The sequence below is a fragment of the Lissotriton vulgaris genome, chromosome 12, assembly GCF_964263255.1.
Source record: "Lissotriton vulgaris chromosome 12, aLisVul1.2, whole genome shotgun sequence".
NCBI classification, from domain to species: Eukaryota; Metazoa; Chordata; class Amphibia; order Caudata; family Salamandridae; genus Lissotriton; species Lissotriton vulgaris.
The window spans coordinates 571699201-571713839 of NC_141700.1; the positions used below are offsets into that span (position 1 = coordinate 571699201).

A 14639-nucleotide genomic window follows, 5' to 3' on the forward strand; every position below is an offset into this window, starting at 1 on the left:
ATCTGTTTGTCTCGAGGAAGGCAGCAAGCTGTCTGCTAACGGTCTTCTCGATGACTTTGGCAGGAAAGGGGAGGAGCGAGATGGGGCGGTAGTTCTTGAGGTCGGCAGGGTCCGCTGATGGTTTCTTCAGGAGGGCGCTGAGTTCGGCATGCTTCCAGCTCTCCGGGAAGGTGGCGGTGCTGAAGGAGCAGTTGATGATGTCCCGGAGTTGGGGTGCGATGACGGAGTCGGCCTTGTTGAAGACGTGGTGGGGGCATGGGTCGGTTGGTGATCCGGAGTGGATGGTGTTCATCGTGTGGATGGTGTCTTCGGTGCTGACCGGATCCAGTCGCGGAGGGTGGTCGTGGGGGGTGTCGGTTCGGTGGTCTTGCGAGGGAGTGATGTCGTTTTTTCCGGCGCTGGGGTTGGAGAGCTCTTTGACGATGCTGAAGAGTTTCTTGCTGTTGTGTGCGTTGTTGTCGAGACGTTCCTTGAATGCTGTCTTCTTGGTGGTGTGGATCAGCTGGTGGTGTTAGCGGGTGGCGTGCTTGAGGGCGGTCATGTTCTCTCTAGTTAGGTTTTTTCGCCAGGCTTTCTCGAGGGTATGGCAGTTCTTGGAGTTCTTGAGGTCGTCGTTGAACCAGGAGGCTTTCTTGCTGCCGGGCCTGCTGGGATGGTTTTTCAGAAGTGCAAGGTCATCAGCGCAGTTGGTGATCCACTGTGTGAGGTTGTTGGCTGTTTGGTTGGGGTCCGTTGAGCTGGCGGGAGGGTTCTGGCTCAGTGAAGTGGTGAGCTGGTCGGTGGTGATCTTGTTCCAGCTCCTGCTGGGAACCTGTTGCGGGTGGTGGTGAGTCGTGGTCTTTCTGAAGCTGAAGTGGACGCAGCTGAAGTCTGTCCAGTGGAGTCCGGTGGAGTGGCTGAAGGAGATGTACTTGCTGGAGGAGAAGACTGGGTCAAGCGTGTGTCCGACGTAGTGGGTGGGGGTGTTCCCCAGTTGCTTGAGTCCGTGGTTGGCGAGGTTGTCCAGCAGGGTGGTGCTGTTGTTGTCGTTGTTGTTCTCCAGGTGGAAGTTGAGGTCCCCTAGGAGGATGTAGTCAGCGGAGGCGAGGGTGTGCGGGCTGATGAAGTCTGCGATGTCTTCGCTGAATTGTGTGTGAGGTCCTGGGGGTCTGTAGATGAGGGTGCCTCTGAGTGTGGTCTTGGGGTCAGTGTGTATCTGGAAGTGAAGATGTTCGGCGGCTGTGAGGGTGTTGTCTGAGTTGGTCGTGATGCGGATGGTGTTCTTGTGGACGATGGCGATGCCTCCTCCTGTCTGGTTGACACGGTCTCTCCGGGTGATCTTGTATCTGTCCGGGATGGCGACGGCGATGTCGGGCGCTGAGGAGGCATTCATCCATGTTTCCTTGAGGAAGGCGACGTCTGGAGATGTGGTGTCGAGCAGGTTCCAGAGTTCCACGGCGCTCCCGAAGATGAAAAACGGCTTGCGAACAGGTCAAGCAAGCTACTACGCATGTTCGCGGAGTTATGCGTAGTTCGCGGAGTGCAAGTGCATCTTCGCGTAGCTCCGCGGAGTGCGGCTACGCGAACTACGCCCAGGGTTAGTTAAAACAGTGAATGAAAGGATTTCTAGTGCCTACGTGGAACACGTGGCACTTACCTACATCGTGTCCATTCGATATATTTGTGTGTTTTCATTTGAACTTCCACAGCAGTAATATGCAAGACCGTTTGCTATTTTATTTTTTTATGTTTCCAAAATATGATGCCCCTGAGATACAATGAGGCAGTAGGTGCTGCAAAAGCAATGTAGGGTGTAAGAACCTGTGTGGAAGGATACCATGGACATATTTGTACGCTGCCCGGGAAACATTGTTAGCAGGGGGCTCAGATATTGTGCAAGCCAGACTGGTGTCAATGTGAGCTTCTAGAGTTCATTTCTGCTGCTGTTTGTGTTATGTTATTTTATGTTATCTGTATTTTTAAAGCATTCTAATAACCCATGAGGGTATTCCAGCGCCTGGTGGGCTTGCTCAAAATGCTAGGTGTTCAGCTTACTTCACAAGTCAAGAAGAGAGGCGCGGGCTCTGATGTGTTGTGAGAGGTTGTTCCAGGCTTTAGGAGCCAGGTATAAAAAGGCGTAACCCCCTGCCCTGTTTTTGTGCAGGTGTGCGGTGTGTGATAGTGAGAGCCCAGCAGAGGGGAGTTTTCCCGAGTGTGCACTCTTTAAAAATAAAACAATATCAAAAAACAATTTCCCTTCAAATCCGAAATAATTTCTCATGATTCTTTTAACTGAAAAAACCAACAGCAAAAAAGGCTGAAATGTTCCAACCACTGCTTCCTGTCTCTCTGTGAACTGTGGTCGTGTTGGTCACTCAGTGATGTTTCCATGACAGCCTGAAGATGGCCTGCCTCTAGACTGCTGGTTGTAGAGAAACTAAAACCACAGACAGCAGTGGCCAAACAAGAACTCGACCTCAGATACAAGAAACCCTATTTTAGCTTTACAAGTCAAACCCTAAAGTTGCATTAAAGAAACAGCTTGTCAGATCAAGTAGACTGATTGAAGGCAGAGAGACACCGGCTGGGCCGGAAGTAATCTCTAGATATTACAGGTTTCTGTCCATCAGATTGTCGGTGAGTGATGTCCTTCCCCACCTTAAGGATCAGAGTAAATACTGCCCAGGTCTAAATCATATCCTTACACCTTCACTTATGTTATTTGTAGTGGCATGCCTTAACTTTGTTTTGCACTATATTGTAGCAAAGAGGAGGATCCAAGGAGCACAAGACCTCTGTTCCTTAGGCAAAGTCAACATCTACCCTATGGTTTGGACGTGAATGCTTATCGACCCAAACATTGGTGTTGAGGTTGCGTAAGTCATGCACCGGTGCAAGAAGCCACTCAGGTTCCTTGCCAACACATTAAAGACACGCCATTGTGAACTATGTTTTTCCACAACATTCCTCTCCTATGCACACTGGTATACTTCCCTTTCCTTACAATTAGACAATGTTTCAAAGTGGCATAGTCCTTTGTTGGTGCTCATAGAAAAGAAATCTGACCATAGCAAAGTAAACTGTCAATACATAAAACACACATTTAATTTATGCAACAACAGCACTGACATTATATATCTACTTAATGGCTAAAACCACAAATTAAGTACAAAAACTGTTTCTCTGCACACTTAATGTGCAGTAACACATAGGGCACATATAAGTAGCCTGTTCAAGAACCATAAACCAAACATGTTTATCATGACAGAGACATGATTACGATGTTGGTGGGTCAGACACTGACGACATCTCCCCCAGTGGTGTGCCCGCTGCATTACGATGCAGCGGGCTAAGGTATCTGGTGGAGGAGCCCGTCGGTGTGTCAGAGGGTCAGTAATCCCTACAACAAGGGCGGTGCCTGCTCAGGCACTGCCGTAGGGATTACAATGTCCCTTTCTGCCTGCCCTCTTTAATGGTGGATCACCCGCCTTGAAAAAGCATGTGGAAAGTGATTTTGGGGGCCCCTAGCAGGGCCCCCTCCCCCCTGGCACTCTGCTATGGGGCCTAGTGGGCCTAAACATCCCTGAACCATGTGGCAGGCATCTCATTTTGCCTGCCACATAATGCTGGGATGTTTTTAATGTGTTTATTTTCTTCTGGGCCGTGTGCTGCAGCCCGCAGCACACGCACCAATAGAACATATACACATTGCGACTGCCGTGAAGGCAGCCGCATCTTAGTCAGAGCAGCGGGACCGCAGACTTCTATATGGGCAGTCCTGCTTCCACTATGGACCACATCACACCCATCTTATCCACCCTCCGTTGGCTTCCCATCGAGGCAAGATCTATCTACAAGACTGCCTGTATCACCCACAAAGCCTTGCACTCCTCCTCTCCTCGCTACCTGGCGAATAAACTGAAACTCTCTGGAGGCTCTAGACCATCACGTAATGCAGAAAATCTATTGCTTGAACCTCCCACTTTCAAGAAGGAAAGATTGATGGCTCAATCCTTTTCAGGCAACGTGGTGAGAATCTGGAACTCACTTCCGCCTCAGCTCCGGACCAGCACCTCTTCCCAGGCCTTCAAAACTGACCTCAAAGCTCTCCTCCTTCAAAGACACTTCTAAATTTAATTCACACCCTCTTTATTATCTGAAGGAAGTCCTTCCATTATAGGAAATTCTGTTCTACATGACTATAAGAAGTGCCTTCCCAGTGTGTTCTTGTGGTTTGAGTGTCTGCCATTTATTGTAGTATTATACTTCTACTTGTATTGTGTAACTTGTATTGTGTCTTTTGTAACATGCACACGTCACTTCTAGTCTTGTAATGTATCATTTGCTACCTCTTGTATTTTTTTTGCTTTTGATACATTCACAATTGCCAACATTGCCTCATGTAACGTAACTTTTGTTCATGTGTGTTGAGTATCTGCCATTTAGTGCAGTATTATACCTCTACTAGTACTTTGTACGCTTTTGTAACATACACACATGACACTTTTTTCCTCTAGTAACGTATCGTTTGCTACCTCTTGTATTTTGTTTGCTCTTGATACTTGTACAATTGTCACTATTGCCTCATGTAACGTAACGTTTGCTTTTGTACCATGCTCACTTGTAATGTTCTCCTCATGTATCACTACTGTTCCTATTGTGAAGCGCTCTGGCACCCTCAGGTAAAGTCCGCGCTATATAAAAATGCATAAAATAAAATAAAAAAAATCAAATAAAATGGTGTCGGTCAGATGAGAGTCCGACCGGCATTGTAATCAGGCCCAAAGTTCTGTGACACAGGCATCTCAACTAATATGTTTCTTACTCAAAAACATGATATTTACATTGGGGATAGGCATTTACATCTCATATCTTGTTTTCCATATATATTTTCTATGGTATCTGAGATAAAAAGCAATATTGCACTTTAGTGCTGATTTCATCAATTTACTACTTTTAAATGTAACAGCTTTGGGAGTGTCAAACACTATAAGCCCAATTTACATGGTGGCGGAGAGTGTACTCTGACAACGGCAACAATGTTCACTCCCTGCCAACATAGAAATATGCCCGCCAGATTTAATTGTGGGTGGACCTTAATATTGGCCATGCCAGTGACTACCCCATCACTGCTGTGGCAAAATTCCAACAACCCAATGGAGTAAGGGCCATCAGAGAAATGTCTATATATGTCCATCTACCAAATTAGGATGGTTTGGCTGTTTTTTACTGTCCGTCACCGTCAGGCAACCCTGGCTGTAAAGGGCAGTACAGATCAAAAAATGCCCCCCTCGCCATGGCAAAGCACTACCTTTGTGAAGGAGGGAATTACCTTTTTTATTTTCAAAAAGAAAATACCGCTTCAGGATGAAGAAAACAGTTTGACGGAGCCCTGCACCTAACTGGAAAAAGCATTATGTCACGGCTGTTCTTGGCAATGCTTTAGAAATTATCACCAGCTTGGCTGGCATTTCTAAATGAAGGGGACAGCATCTCCATCAGGGTGATGGAGTAACTTTCTTGTCACCCTGGCTGCATGCCTAGATATAAATCAGGCCATAAGTTCACCACGCATCAGCTCTCTCCTCACTGAGACTTCTCTATGTAGTGTGGCAAGGGACCTGCTTCATTTCATTACAATTCCATTCCTGTGCATAACATTGCATCATGACCAAATCTTGGAATACCTTACATTTCAAGTGAAATTTATTTTCCCCTTTACTTAAATCTTCGATTTTAAACTTTTCTCCCAAACTCTCACCCTAAATTTAAGACAGGTGTTGCTGTTCGCTGTATTAATACCAAACAATTAATTCCCTTAGGAAATAAAATCTATTTCCCTACTCACAGAACAGTCACTTTCAATTATAAACTGATTTCATACATCTCATTACAAGTTGGCTGGAATTGTATCCCTTTAGAGGGATATCAACACAACTAATTCTGTGTGCATGGTAGTCTTGTGCCAAGAATGACCAGTTGTGGGCATACCAGACCTGGGTATACTAGGTGCAGAAATGTACCCATTATATCTCCTGGGTGTCCAAGCAAACAAAGGAAAAATAGGCTCCGTCCTACCCTCACCTGACTCCTGCCCATATAATGTGGAAATAGCCCTCCCACATCCACAATAGCATACGCATTGTCCGCACACTCCCTCTGAATGCCTGTGATTGCCATAGCCCCCTTGCTTTGATTTACCACCTGTTTATGGCAGGTGGTAAATCTGGGTGGAAAAGACCACAGGATTACGGATAGCTTGGGATAATGGACCTGGGATATTAACAGTTACGGGACAAAAACTTGCAATGGCCTAAGTTTAGATGGGGAGTTACCAACTAGAATTGTTAATGTTTGCGGCTCTAAACTCGAGGCAACTCATAATGAGGTGAAAACCTGAGTACTATGGCCCATAGAAAGGCAAGCACTTTCTTATTTCCTGCTCTTTTATCTGATTCAATACTAGTTTCAGGAAGATCTCTCTGTTAGTCTTCATTTAAAGCAGACTCCTCATCCACACTAGGTGTCATTCTTCATCCTTGGAGATTTGTATTTTTGTATTTTGTATTTTCATTTATAGCGCACAATTATCACCAGCAGGACAACGCACTCCGTGTGGGTTGTCGGCTTTCATCTGGACCCCTCAGATATCTGAACATTTGCACAATCCCATATGCTTAGCCTACTGCACATGTGTTTTAGGTTCTGGGTCAGAATAGGATCTTTACACTGGTTTCAATTAGTTCTCTTCAAATTCTCAGGGGAAATATTTACTTTGTAGATTTCATTATGACAGCATCACAACACAACAATTGAAATGACATTATCCTATATAATGGGGCTTTATTTATATCGTGTAGGCTCACAGTTGCCTGATGTTGGCAAATTTAGTGCTATCTTGGCCACACTCCCATAATTATCACCTACTTTGTAAATTACTTCTGCTTAGATTAATTGTGTAAATGTATCGCATATGGAGAACCTGAAACTTTGTCATGGATCAACAACCACTTACTAACCATTTGTGTCCTAAATTACAATAGAATGTGGATATTTGTAACACGACACACTAGTGTGATACAACAAAGAGAACAATAAGGCTGAACTAAAAATCAACAACCTTAATGAAGACATTCTTACTACAAGTAGTTTGCGCTAGTTTGCTTTATTGACATTTAACCTCTGAGGCCTGTACCTGGTTGCATCAAAATAAAGCTGTGCGAATTCCCCTTGACTGATTTTTGGCTTTTAGAGGTTTCACTGATGTCTAGTAGCTTCTGCTGGTGCATTTATTTAAACAGTAACATTTACTTTTTTTCTATGATTTAAATAGAACATATATTTTTAGAAATACCATGAGCCACAATTGGATCCAGTAGACACCATCATTAATTGGTGAACTGGTAAGTTTACATATTGTCCATGGGAAAAAGATGGCATTTCGTTTGAAGCATTTTACATCATGCATGGCTTACCAGCCATAAAGCATTAAAATCACAAATAAATCACAAACAAAACATGTAAATGTGTAGGTAACATTGCAGTCTCCATATTGTTGGGAAGAAGATTTTATTTATAAAATATTTCAAGGAAAGAAATAGAAATTAACAACATATATATATATGCCAAGCTCATTAACCACAGAATTTGCCGTTTACAACGCAAAATTTCTTATCATTGCCTAGCACCAAGTAAGCAATGTATTCTTGATCGTGTGGCCACTTGCAGTAAAGCAGAATAAGGATAAATGATACTGAGCTTCTACTTCTGTTAAAATCCATGAACAATGAGAGACCTAACACTTGTGGCTAGAAACTATTTTTGCGTACTCTAGAACTTTAATGCTTAAAATGGATCCTTTTTATGTACAGTCCTCAAGGGCACAGAAAAATAATCCAGAATTGAATATCAATTTAGACTAGCAGCCTACTGCTCAAAGTAGAAAAGCGCAATAAAATAAAAATAATTATAGAGATGAAGCATTGCCTCGACGTGCATTCTCTTTAAAAATTTCATTTTTTACAGGATTGCTTTTTTTTCCCTCACATCTTGACTAATACATCCATCTTCTTAGTCCAGAGTGGTATAGAATAGGCATTTGGCAAAGCTGTCAGTTGCTTTTCAGACATAGTGGCTATTATATCTGATAAATTACTGCCCGCTTAGTATCCTACAAAGAAATGCTGACTTTGTGCAGAAGATTGAAACATGGCATAGCTTTTCCTTCATGATCTCTTCAACAACAGATCTAACTAGACAACATAATCAGACCTTATTATCCGAAAAAAAGAAAAAAATTAATTGAGGCTTTTATACAGGAGGGTAATCTACCAGGATGTTGTGGAGTAATTATCATATAATAAAAATATTGTGTCCCAAATATTGTTTACAACCATATTGACCTTTTTACGGTAATAATATAATATCATGGGACAGTATTTATGTTAGGGATATTTAGGAAACAATCTTTATGACGAATGACATTTTATTGACAGTTTTGAGACAAATAACCAAACAAGTTTAAAAATGATTTGCTTACTCCATCAAAGTCTCCTCAATAAGACATTTACTAAATCCTTTTAATATTCATAGTAATATAATTAAGAACCTTTACAATAACCTTAGCAAGGATTTTACTTGGAATTATTGACAAGCAGAATTCTCACGCTACAATATTAAAATAAAGAAATCCAAAAAATGAAACATAAAATAAATTGAAAGTGTAAAATAAAGCATTGTTTCTAGGAGATATAATTTGGGGGAATAAGAATTGGAGAGTAGGTTTAAATGAGCAAACCTCGGCTACCCATTTGTATGAGTGAATAGATTTCAAATATTGAAACTTACTGTGTTCAATTGACATCAGAACATTTGTCTGAGATTCACACTTTAAATCAAACGCACCATTGAAGATGTTGATCAACAATTACTCAATGACTTTGACTCTGTCAGCTGTCTCATTCTATACTAGGCACCTACATTGGACAGAAGATCTTCAGCAAACGTTTATGGAGGCAATTACAGAAAATGAATGGCTACACTAACAAATCTAAATGCCTTGCTAACAATAAATAATGGCCTCTGGCTCTCCAAATGTCCAGGCTAGACTTATTCATTGATATACTCTAATTAAGTATTTCTGAAACTTCTTGGCTAAATATTAAAAGGTTTACAGTATACAGCAAGTTAAACCTAGAAGCCCCAAAGACCCATGATACAGTGTAGAATAAGCAACTCTTGAGTGGTGCAGTTTGTGAAATCTGTAATCTAGTTGGGCTTCGCATGCATCTGGAGGGTTTCATAGGTGTCTGGCTTCTGAGGTTGCAGACCCTGGTGGGAAAAGAAATTGAAAGTCAGGTGTTGAATACTTTGTTGCTATGCCCATGACAATAGACATACCCTGTATAATATGACGTATTTCATCATCATCTTCCCTTAGTGACTGATTAGTCTATTGTAAAATTGTTGCTATACAAAATATGGGAAAATAGCAATGCGATCTGAAGATGGTGTTAGTGAATAAAAGTTGAGCATCTGTTGTTGTACCAAGACTAGCTTTCACTGTATTGTTCACAATTAACTTATGTATAATCCTTTACATTACTTCAATACAGAAGTTCCTTAACAAAGAGCACCTTGCCAATATGGGTCAGAATTTATCCATGGTTGAACATCTAAAACACTGCTTGCTCACAGCCGATTGTTAAAGTCTCAATTTTGGTCTGTAAATAATGGAGTTGACTAGTAAGTTGTATACAGTAAAACATGAGTTGAGTGAGAAATGTTCTATAACATATGTCCAAGTTGTATCAATTAAAGTTTTTAGACAAAAATTTATGGACATGATTGTACCACAACACCCCAGTGTGATGCAACAAAGAGAACAGTGATTCTGCACTTGTTGGATTGGAAAATAATCAACCTTAATGAAGATATGCTCGTTACAAATAGTTTGCGGTAGGTTGCTTTCATATAACGCCTGGGGCCTATACCTGGTTCCATCAAAATAAAGGTGAGCTAATTTCCTTGACTTATTTTTGGTTTCCAGAGGTTTCACTGATGTCTAGGGGCTTCTGCTGGTGTATTTATTTAGACAGTGAAATTTGCTTTTTTTCTATGGTTACATATAACATACATTTTTAAAAACATGATGTGCCAGAACTGGATCTTGTAGACACCATCTTTAATTGGCGAACTGGAATGTTTACAAAATATGCATGGTGAGAAGATGGCATTTTATCTGGAGCATTTTACATCATGCATGGCATACCAGCCATAAATCACAAAAATCACAAATAAATCACAAACAAAACATGTAACAAGTAATTGTTTCGGTCACATTGCAGAGTTTGGCAGATGCGGGACATCCAGACAAAAGCGTTAGAAGTGCTGTCTGTCCTATTTAGATGTCATAGACATGTACACATTCTAAATGGGTGGGCGGGACTCCACCAATTTTTGGCGGATGTCCTGCATCAACCCCCCCTTAAATCAGGCTAATTTTCTTTAAAAATGTTTAAACAAATGATACATCATTTTATATTATGTTTATTTTCACAGAACCTTAGAAATTTCCCAGGTCAAGCCCTACAATTTATTTGAGACAGGGTCGTGAATAATGTTGATGATTCAATAGGCAAAGGGCAGCAACAAGTTTGAATTGAATTAAGCACCCAATTTAATGTGATAACCCATCTGATAGATTCTGCTATCTGAAGGAAGTGGCCTCTTATGCTGATCTGTGGTTCAATGCATGATAATCAATTATTTAGACTCTATGATCTGCAGTCTACTGCTCCATGAAATAATTCACATCAGAAAATATCTCTACAGAATATTGTAAAAAAATACAGGCCCATAAAATGACACCTCTGAATATGACTATCAGAGTACTCTTTAATGAACTAATGAAAATCAGAGTTGTGTTACATAGAATAATGCACCCCCAAATCCATACTGGTTATATTAGCTCCATTGAGAATTAAAATATGCTATCAGAGTAATTTCACCTGCAACAATACCAATCGGGATACTTTTCGGTGGAGTAATAACACCCTGGAAATTGTGGTTGTTTTGAAGAATATCTCCCTCATCAAAAGCATCTTGCTAGACCCACTCAAGATTGGATGACTCCTGACACTGTAGAAGAAGGCTGCCCAGGAAAATAAGCTGCAACTCTAAATATCCATGGTTATGCACCTTCCCTTTCTTGGCAAGATCATGAAGATGGCACCTCTACCCACTTAGACAAGCTGATCACTTGGCGGCCTGCCTACAGCATTATCAGTCACTTTTCTTGTCATAGAGCAATATTGAGACAGCCACCATTCACGTGGTTGACAATGCCCATCTTATCACCTGTAATGACTATTCAATTTTCCTCATCCTCCTATTTCTGTCCTTACACTCAAGACTCTTAACCAATAAGCTTTCATTAACACTATTGCCTCATGAATGCAATTCAGTTGCTGTGTATAGCTTCCTAGACAGCCAACAAACTGGAACTCCCGAATGATCACCTCAATGGAAGTCATGGTTTACACCATGACATGCACCATTATCTGGCACTTGAGCCTGTCATTGGTCATCTTCATCCTTATCAAGAAACCTCATGTTGTACTCCTGCCCACCAATAATATCAACGTGGATCAACTGGGGAGCAATTGACAGTTCTCTTTCAAGGTATATTCTGGTAGTGATATCTGGTAGGACTGACTTTCTAGCACTCAAACTAGGATATTGATGTGATGTCCGGAATTCCACCACCTGAAAATGAAGTTCCTCCTGATTGCCATGTAGCGCAGTATCTCTCACATTCAAAAACAGCCTCGAGAAATGCAGCTCTAAGAAGTACCAGACTATTTGGCACATGCTGTCTCTCTTCTTCAAAGTCAGAACTCAGGATTCCTGTTCAGACATTGATCCTCTCCCAAATAACGTAGGATGCAATTCACTACTTGCAGATATCTCAAACACTTGGCCACACTAAGAAAGTACAACCAAAGATCTCCCTGCCACATCACAGATAAGATCTGTGGTATTACTTTAAAGGTATACATTTCCACCATACTGAGCCTTCCTAGTAGGCAAGCTCTTGTTGTCCAAAGCAACACACATAACAAAAGAAGAAGACTAGAAGACAAGCTACCTCTTTCCATACATGAAGGCTCTGGAGCTCCATCCCAATACAAATAATACCAATTTTCTTCTATTCCTTTAGGGAGGTAATGACACACTTCATCAAGGTATTCTTCATGCACAAGTAACTATGGCTACGACACCTGTTTATGGAGTTTCTATTAAGAATGACTCCACTAATTATGAATGTAACTGAGGAATCAACTTTTCAAGAAACATATTTCCTGCAAATAACTAAAGTCATTATATCCTCATAGTTACTAAATGAAAAATGATCTGGTACCCAGACACGCATTATAATTGCTTCTCTACTTTCATCTCAGAATGTCATCAAATGCAGTCACCATTATTAAATGGATGCCAAATATATACTCATACCAGGATGTCCACCAATAATTAACACTGTTTTACTATTTTCTTTTCTGCTACCAGCCCCTTCCTATCAGGTGGTCCTGTTCTATTACTTAATAAAGGTCCTCTTATTTCTTCTTTTCATTTATTGTATCCTTTCAGAAGGGTGGCCCTCAACTATATTTTGTCTTTTCCTCATTTACTGCTGATCCTCATGACACTATTTCTAAATTCTCACCAACGTTGATGCCGGACTGTTCTCTCACTGTTTGCACTATATCATCGTAATCTTCATCTTTTTAAAACAAAGGTTCTCTTTTTCTACTGCGCTTTCAGTCCATGGTTGTCTCTTTTTTCCACAATTTACCTTCTTCCCATCTGCACATCTTCACTAATCTCTTACAGTTAAAAGCCTTGGAGTAATTTTGACTCCTCATTCTCACAACATATTTTTTCCATGTCCAATTGTGAATTCCATCTTCAGAAATTCCTCAAAATATGTGTCAATGTCACTTAAAGACATATTCTTTCTTAGACTTTTTCTTATCTTATCTAATGTTCTTCCTTACTTACTAGTCTAAAGCCTTTTGATTCTATTTTTAATTATTCTATACAGCTCCTGTGATTGTTCTTTTTGTACATGCCAATCTGATTTCTATCGTTTACGTTAAAAGTGTCATCTAATTTTCCAATATGTTATCAATGAATGTATGGCATGTCACTCTTTAGCTATCCTCCCTTATCCCAATGTATGTACCCTTGCCTCAAGGCCACTTCTCTCTCATTCCCAAAGTATTTTTATCCAGTTTTCCCCTCCAGGTGACTCATCCCATTTCAAGAATATTTTGTTCTTTCCTTCACACTTTGGCAGTAACTCGCTTTTGTTATATAGTCTTCCACTACCGTTTCTACTTTTCACATATCTCTGGCACTCTTGCTCTTGTATAAAGGCTGTCTGTTTTTCGTCTATTTGATAGACTACTAAACATTCCTACATGTCACATCATTTGATATTGTACAGTTTCTGTATGGTAATACCTTCCACTGTACACTGTGCTAAGATATCAATGAACAATTCACACTCTGCACAAACTGCTTGAACTTGTGGTTGAGCTAGCTATTCATATTAGACATGTTGTGAATCAAATCTGTTATAGTATGTAGGATCATTCCACTTGACTACTTACTTAACTGGCTGCCTACTCCAGTGCAGCTGTGTCGTTATTTACTAACTAGCAATTAATATTGTATACCTGCCTGGAGACATGCTGTCCAGTAAAAGTGGCTGATTCCACCACCAATGCCCTAACTTCGCATGGCTTCCTTCTGTGTCATTGAGGAAGCTCCCATAAAAAAGCACTAGGTAAACCATAGAGGGTAATGAGCAATAGAGTAACCACACACACCACAGTGAAACTCAACAACCTAATAAAGTGAATGTTTAATCACTTACTGTGTAGAGACTTTCTTCTTTCTGAAAACCAAAAAGAAAAAAAGTTGTAAAATCAATAAGAAATAAGATAGTTCTTAGAGATATGTTGGCACACAAAATTACCTCACTTCACTGTTCAATTATAATTTATTTACACTTCAGGAAAAATACATCCAACTCAGATTTCAAAAGTTAAAAAAAAGGTTTAAAATGTAAAAATGTCATCATAAACTTTTCAAAAACTCTTTCCTATTTGTATTTACATAAGCAAATATCACTAACAGATATGGGTTCCTTAGCTTTTTCATAATTACATTTTCATGGTGCAACTCTACCAAAGCAACACCCAATAACATGCTTGATCATGACTGTTTCAGCTTCTAAACCGCGTTACCAACAGCAGCTCCCCCCCTTCACTTGGCCATACCATTGCCGAGTGTCAACTGGGACCTCATTCTAATTTAGCTGTGTCTTAATATTCATGGGCCAGCCCTTTAGCCATGAAGATCCCAAAGCATCTCACCTTATGTCACAGCAGGGAGAATTTCATCTTTACCTGTAGTGATGATCTCTGTTCTAATTGTATAGCATAAATATCAAACTTTTGTTCTGTTTATAAAGCCTTTTCCACCTTGTTCTTCTGAGACCCATTCTGTATTTACAGTATCTGTGGGGAGCGCCAGCAAGGTTCTCCCAATATCATGTTTACAGTCCCTATGAGCTTTCACAGTTCCTTCTA

At 40.7% G+C, this 14639-nt stretch overlaps 1 protein-coding gene across 2 annotated transcripts in view; it reads right to left on the minus strand.

Moving 5' to 3' along the window:
• Positions 1-7531: 7531 nt before the first annotated feature.
• FCER1G (Fc epsilon receptor Ig) overlaps positions 7532-14639 on the minus strand; it is a 182297-nt gene continuing 175189 nt past the window's right edge. For both annotated transcript variants that reach the window (XM_086945430.1, XM_086945429.1), the window contains 2 exons: positions 13922-13942; positions 7532-9309 (listed from right to left, as the gene is read on the minus strand). In XM_086945430.1, coding sequence (XP_086801556.1) covers positions 9247-9309; positions 13922-13942 — 84 coding nt within the window. In that variant the 3' untranslated portion in view covers positions 7532-9246. The remainder of the gene's footprint in view (positions 9310-13921; positions 13943-14639) is intronic.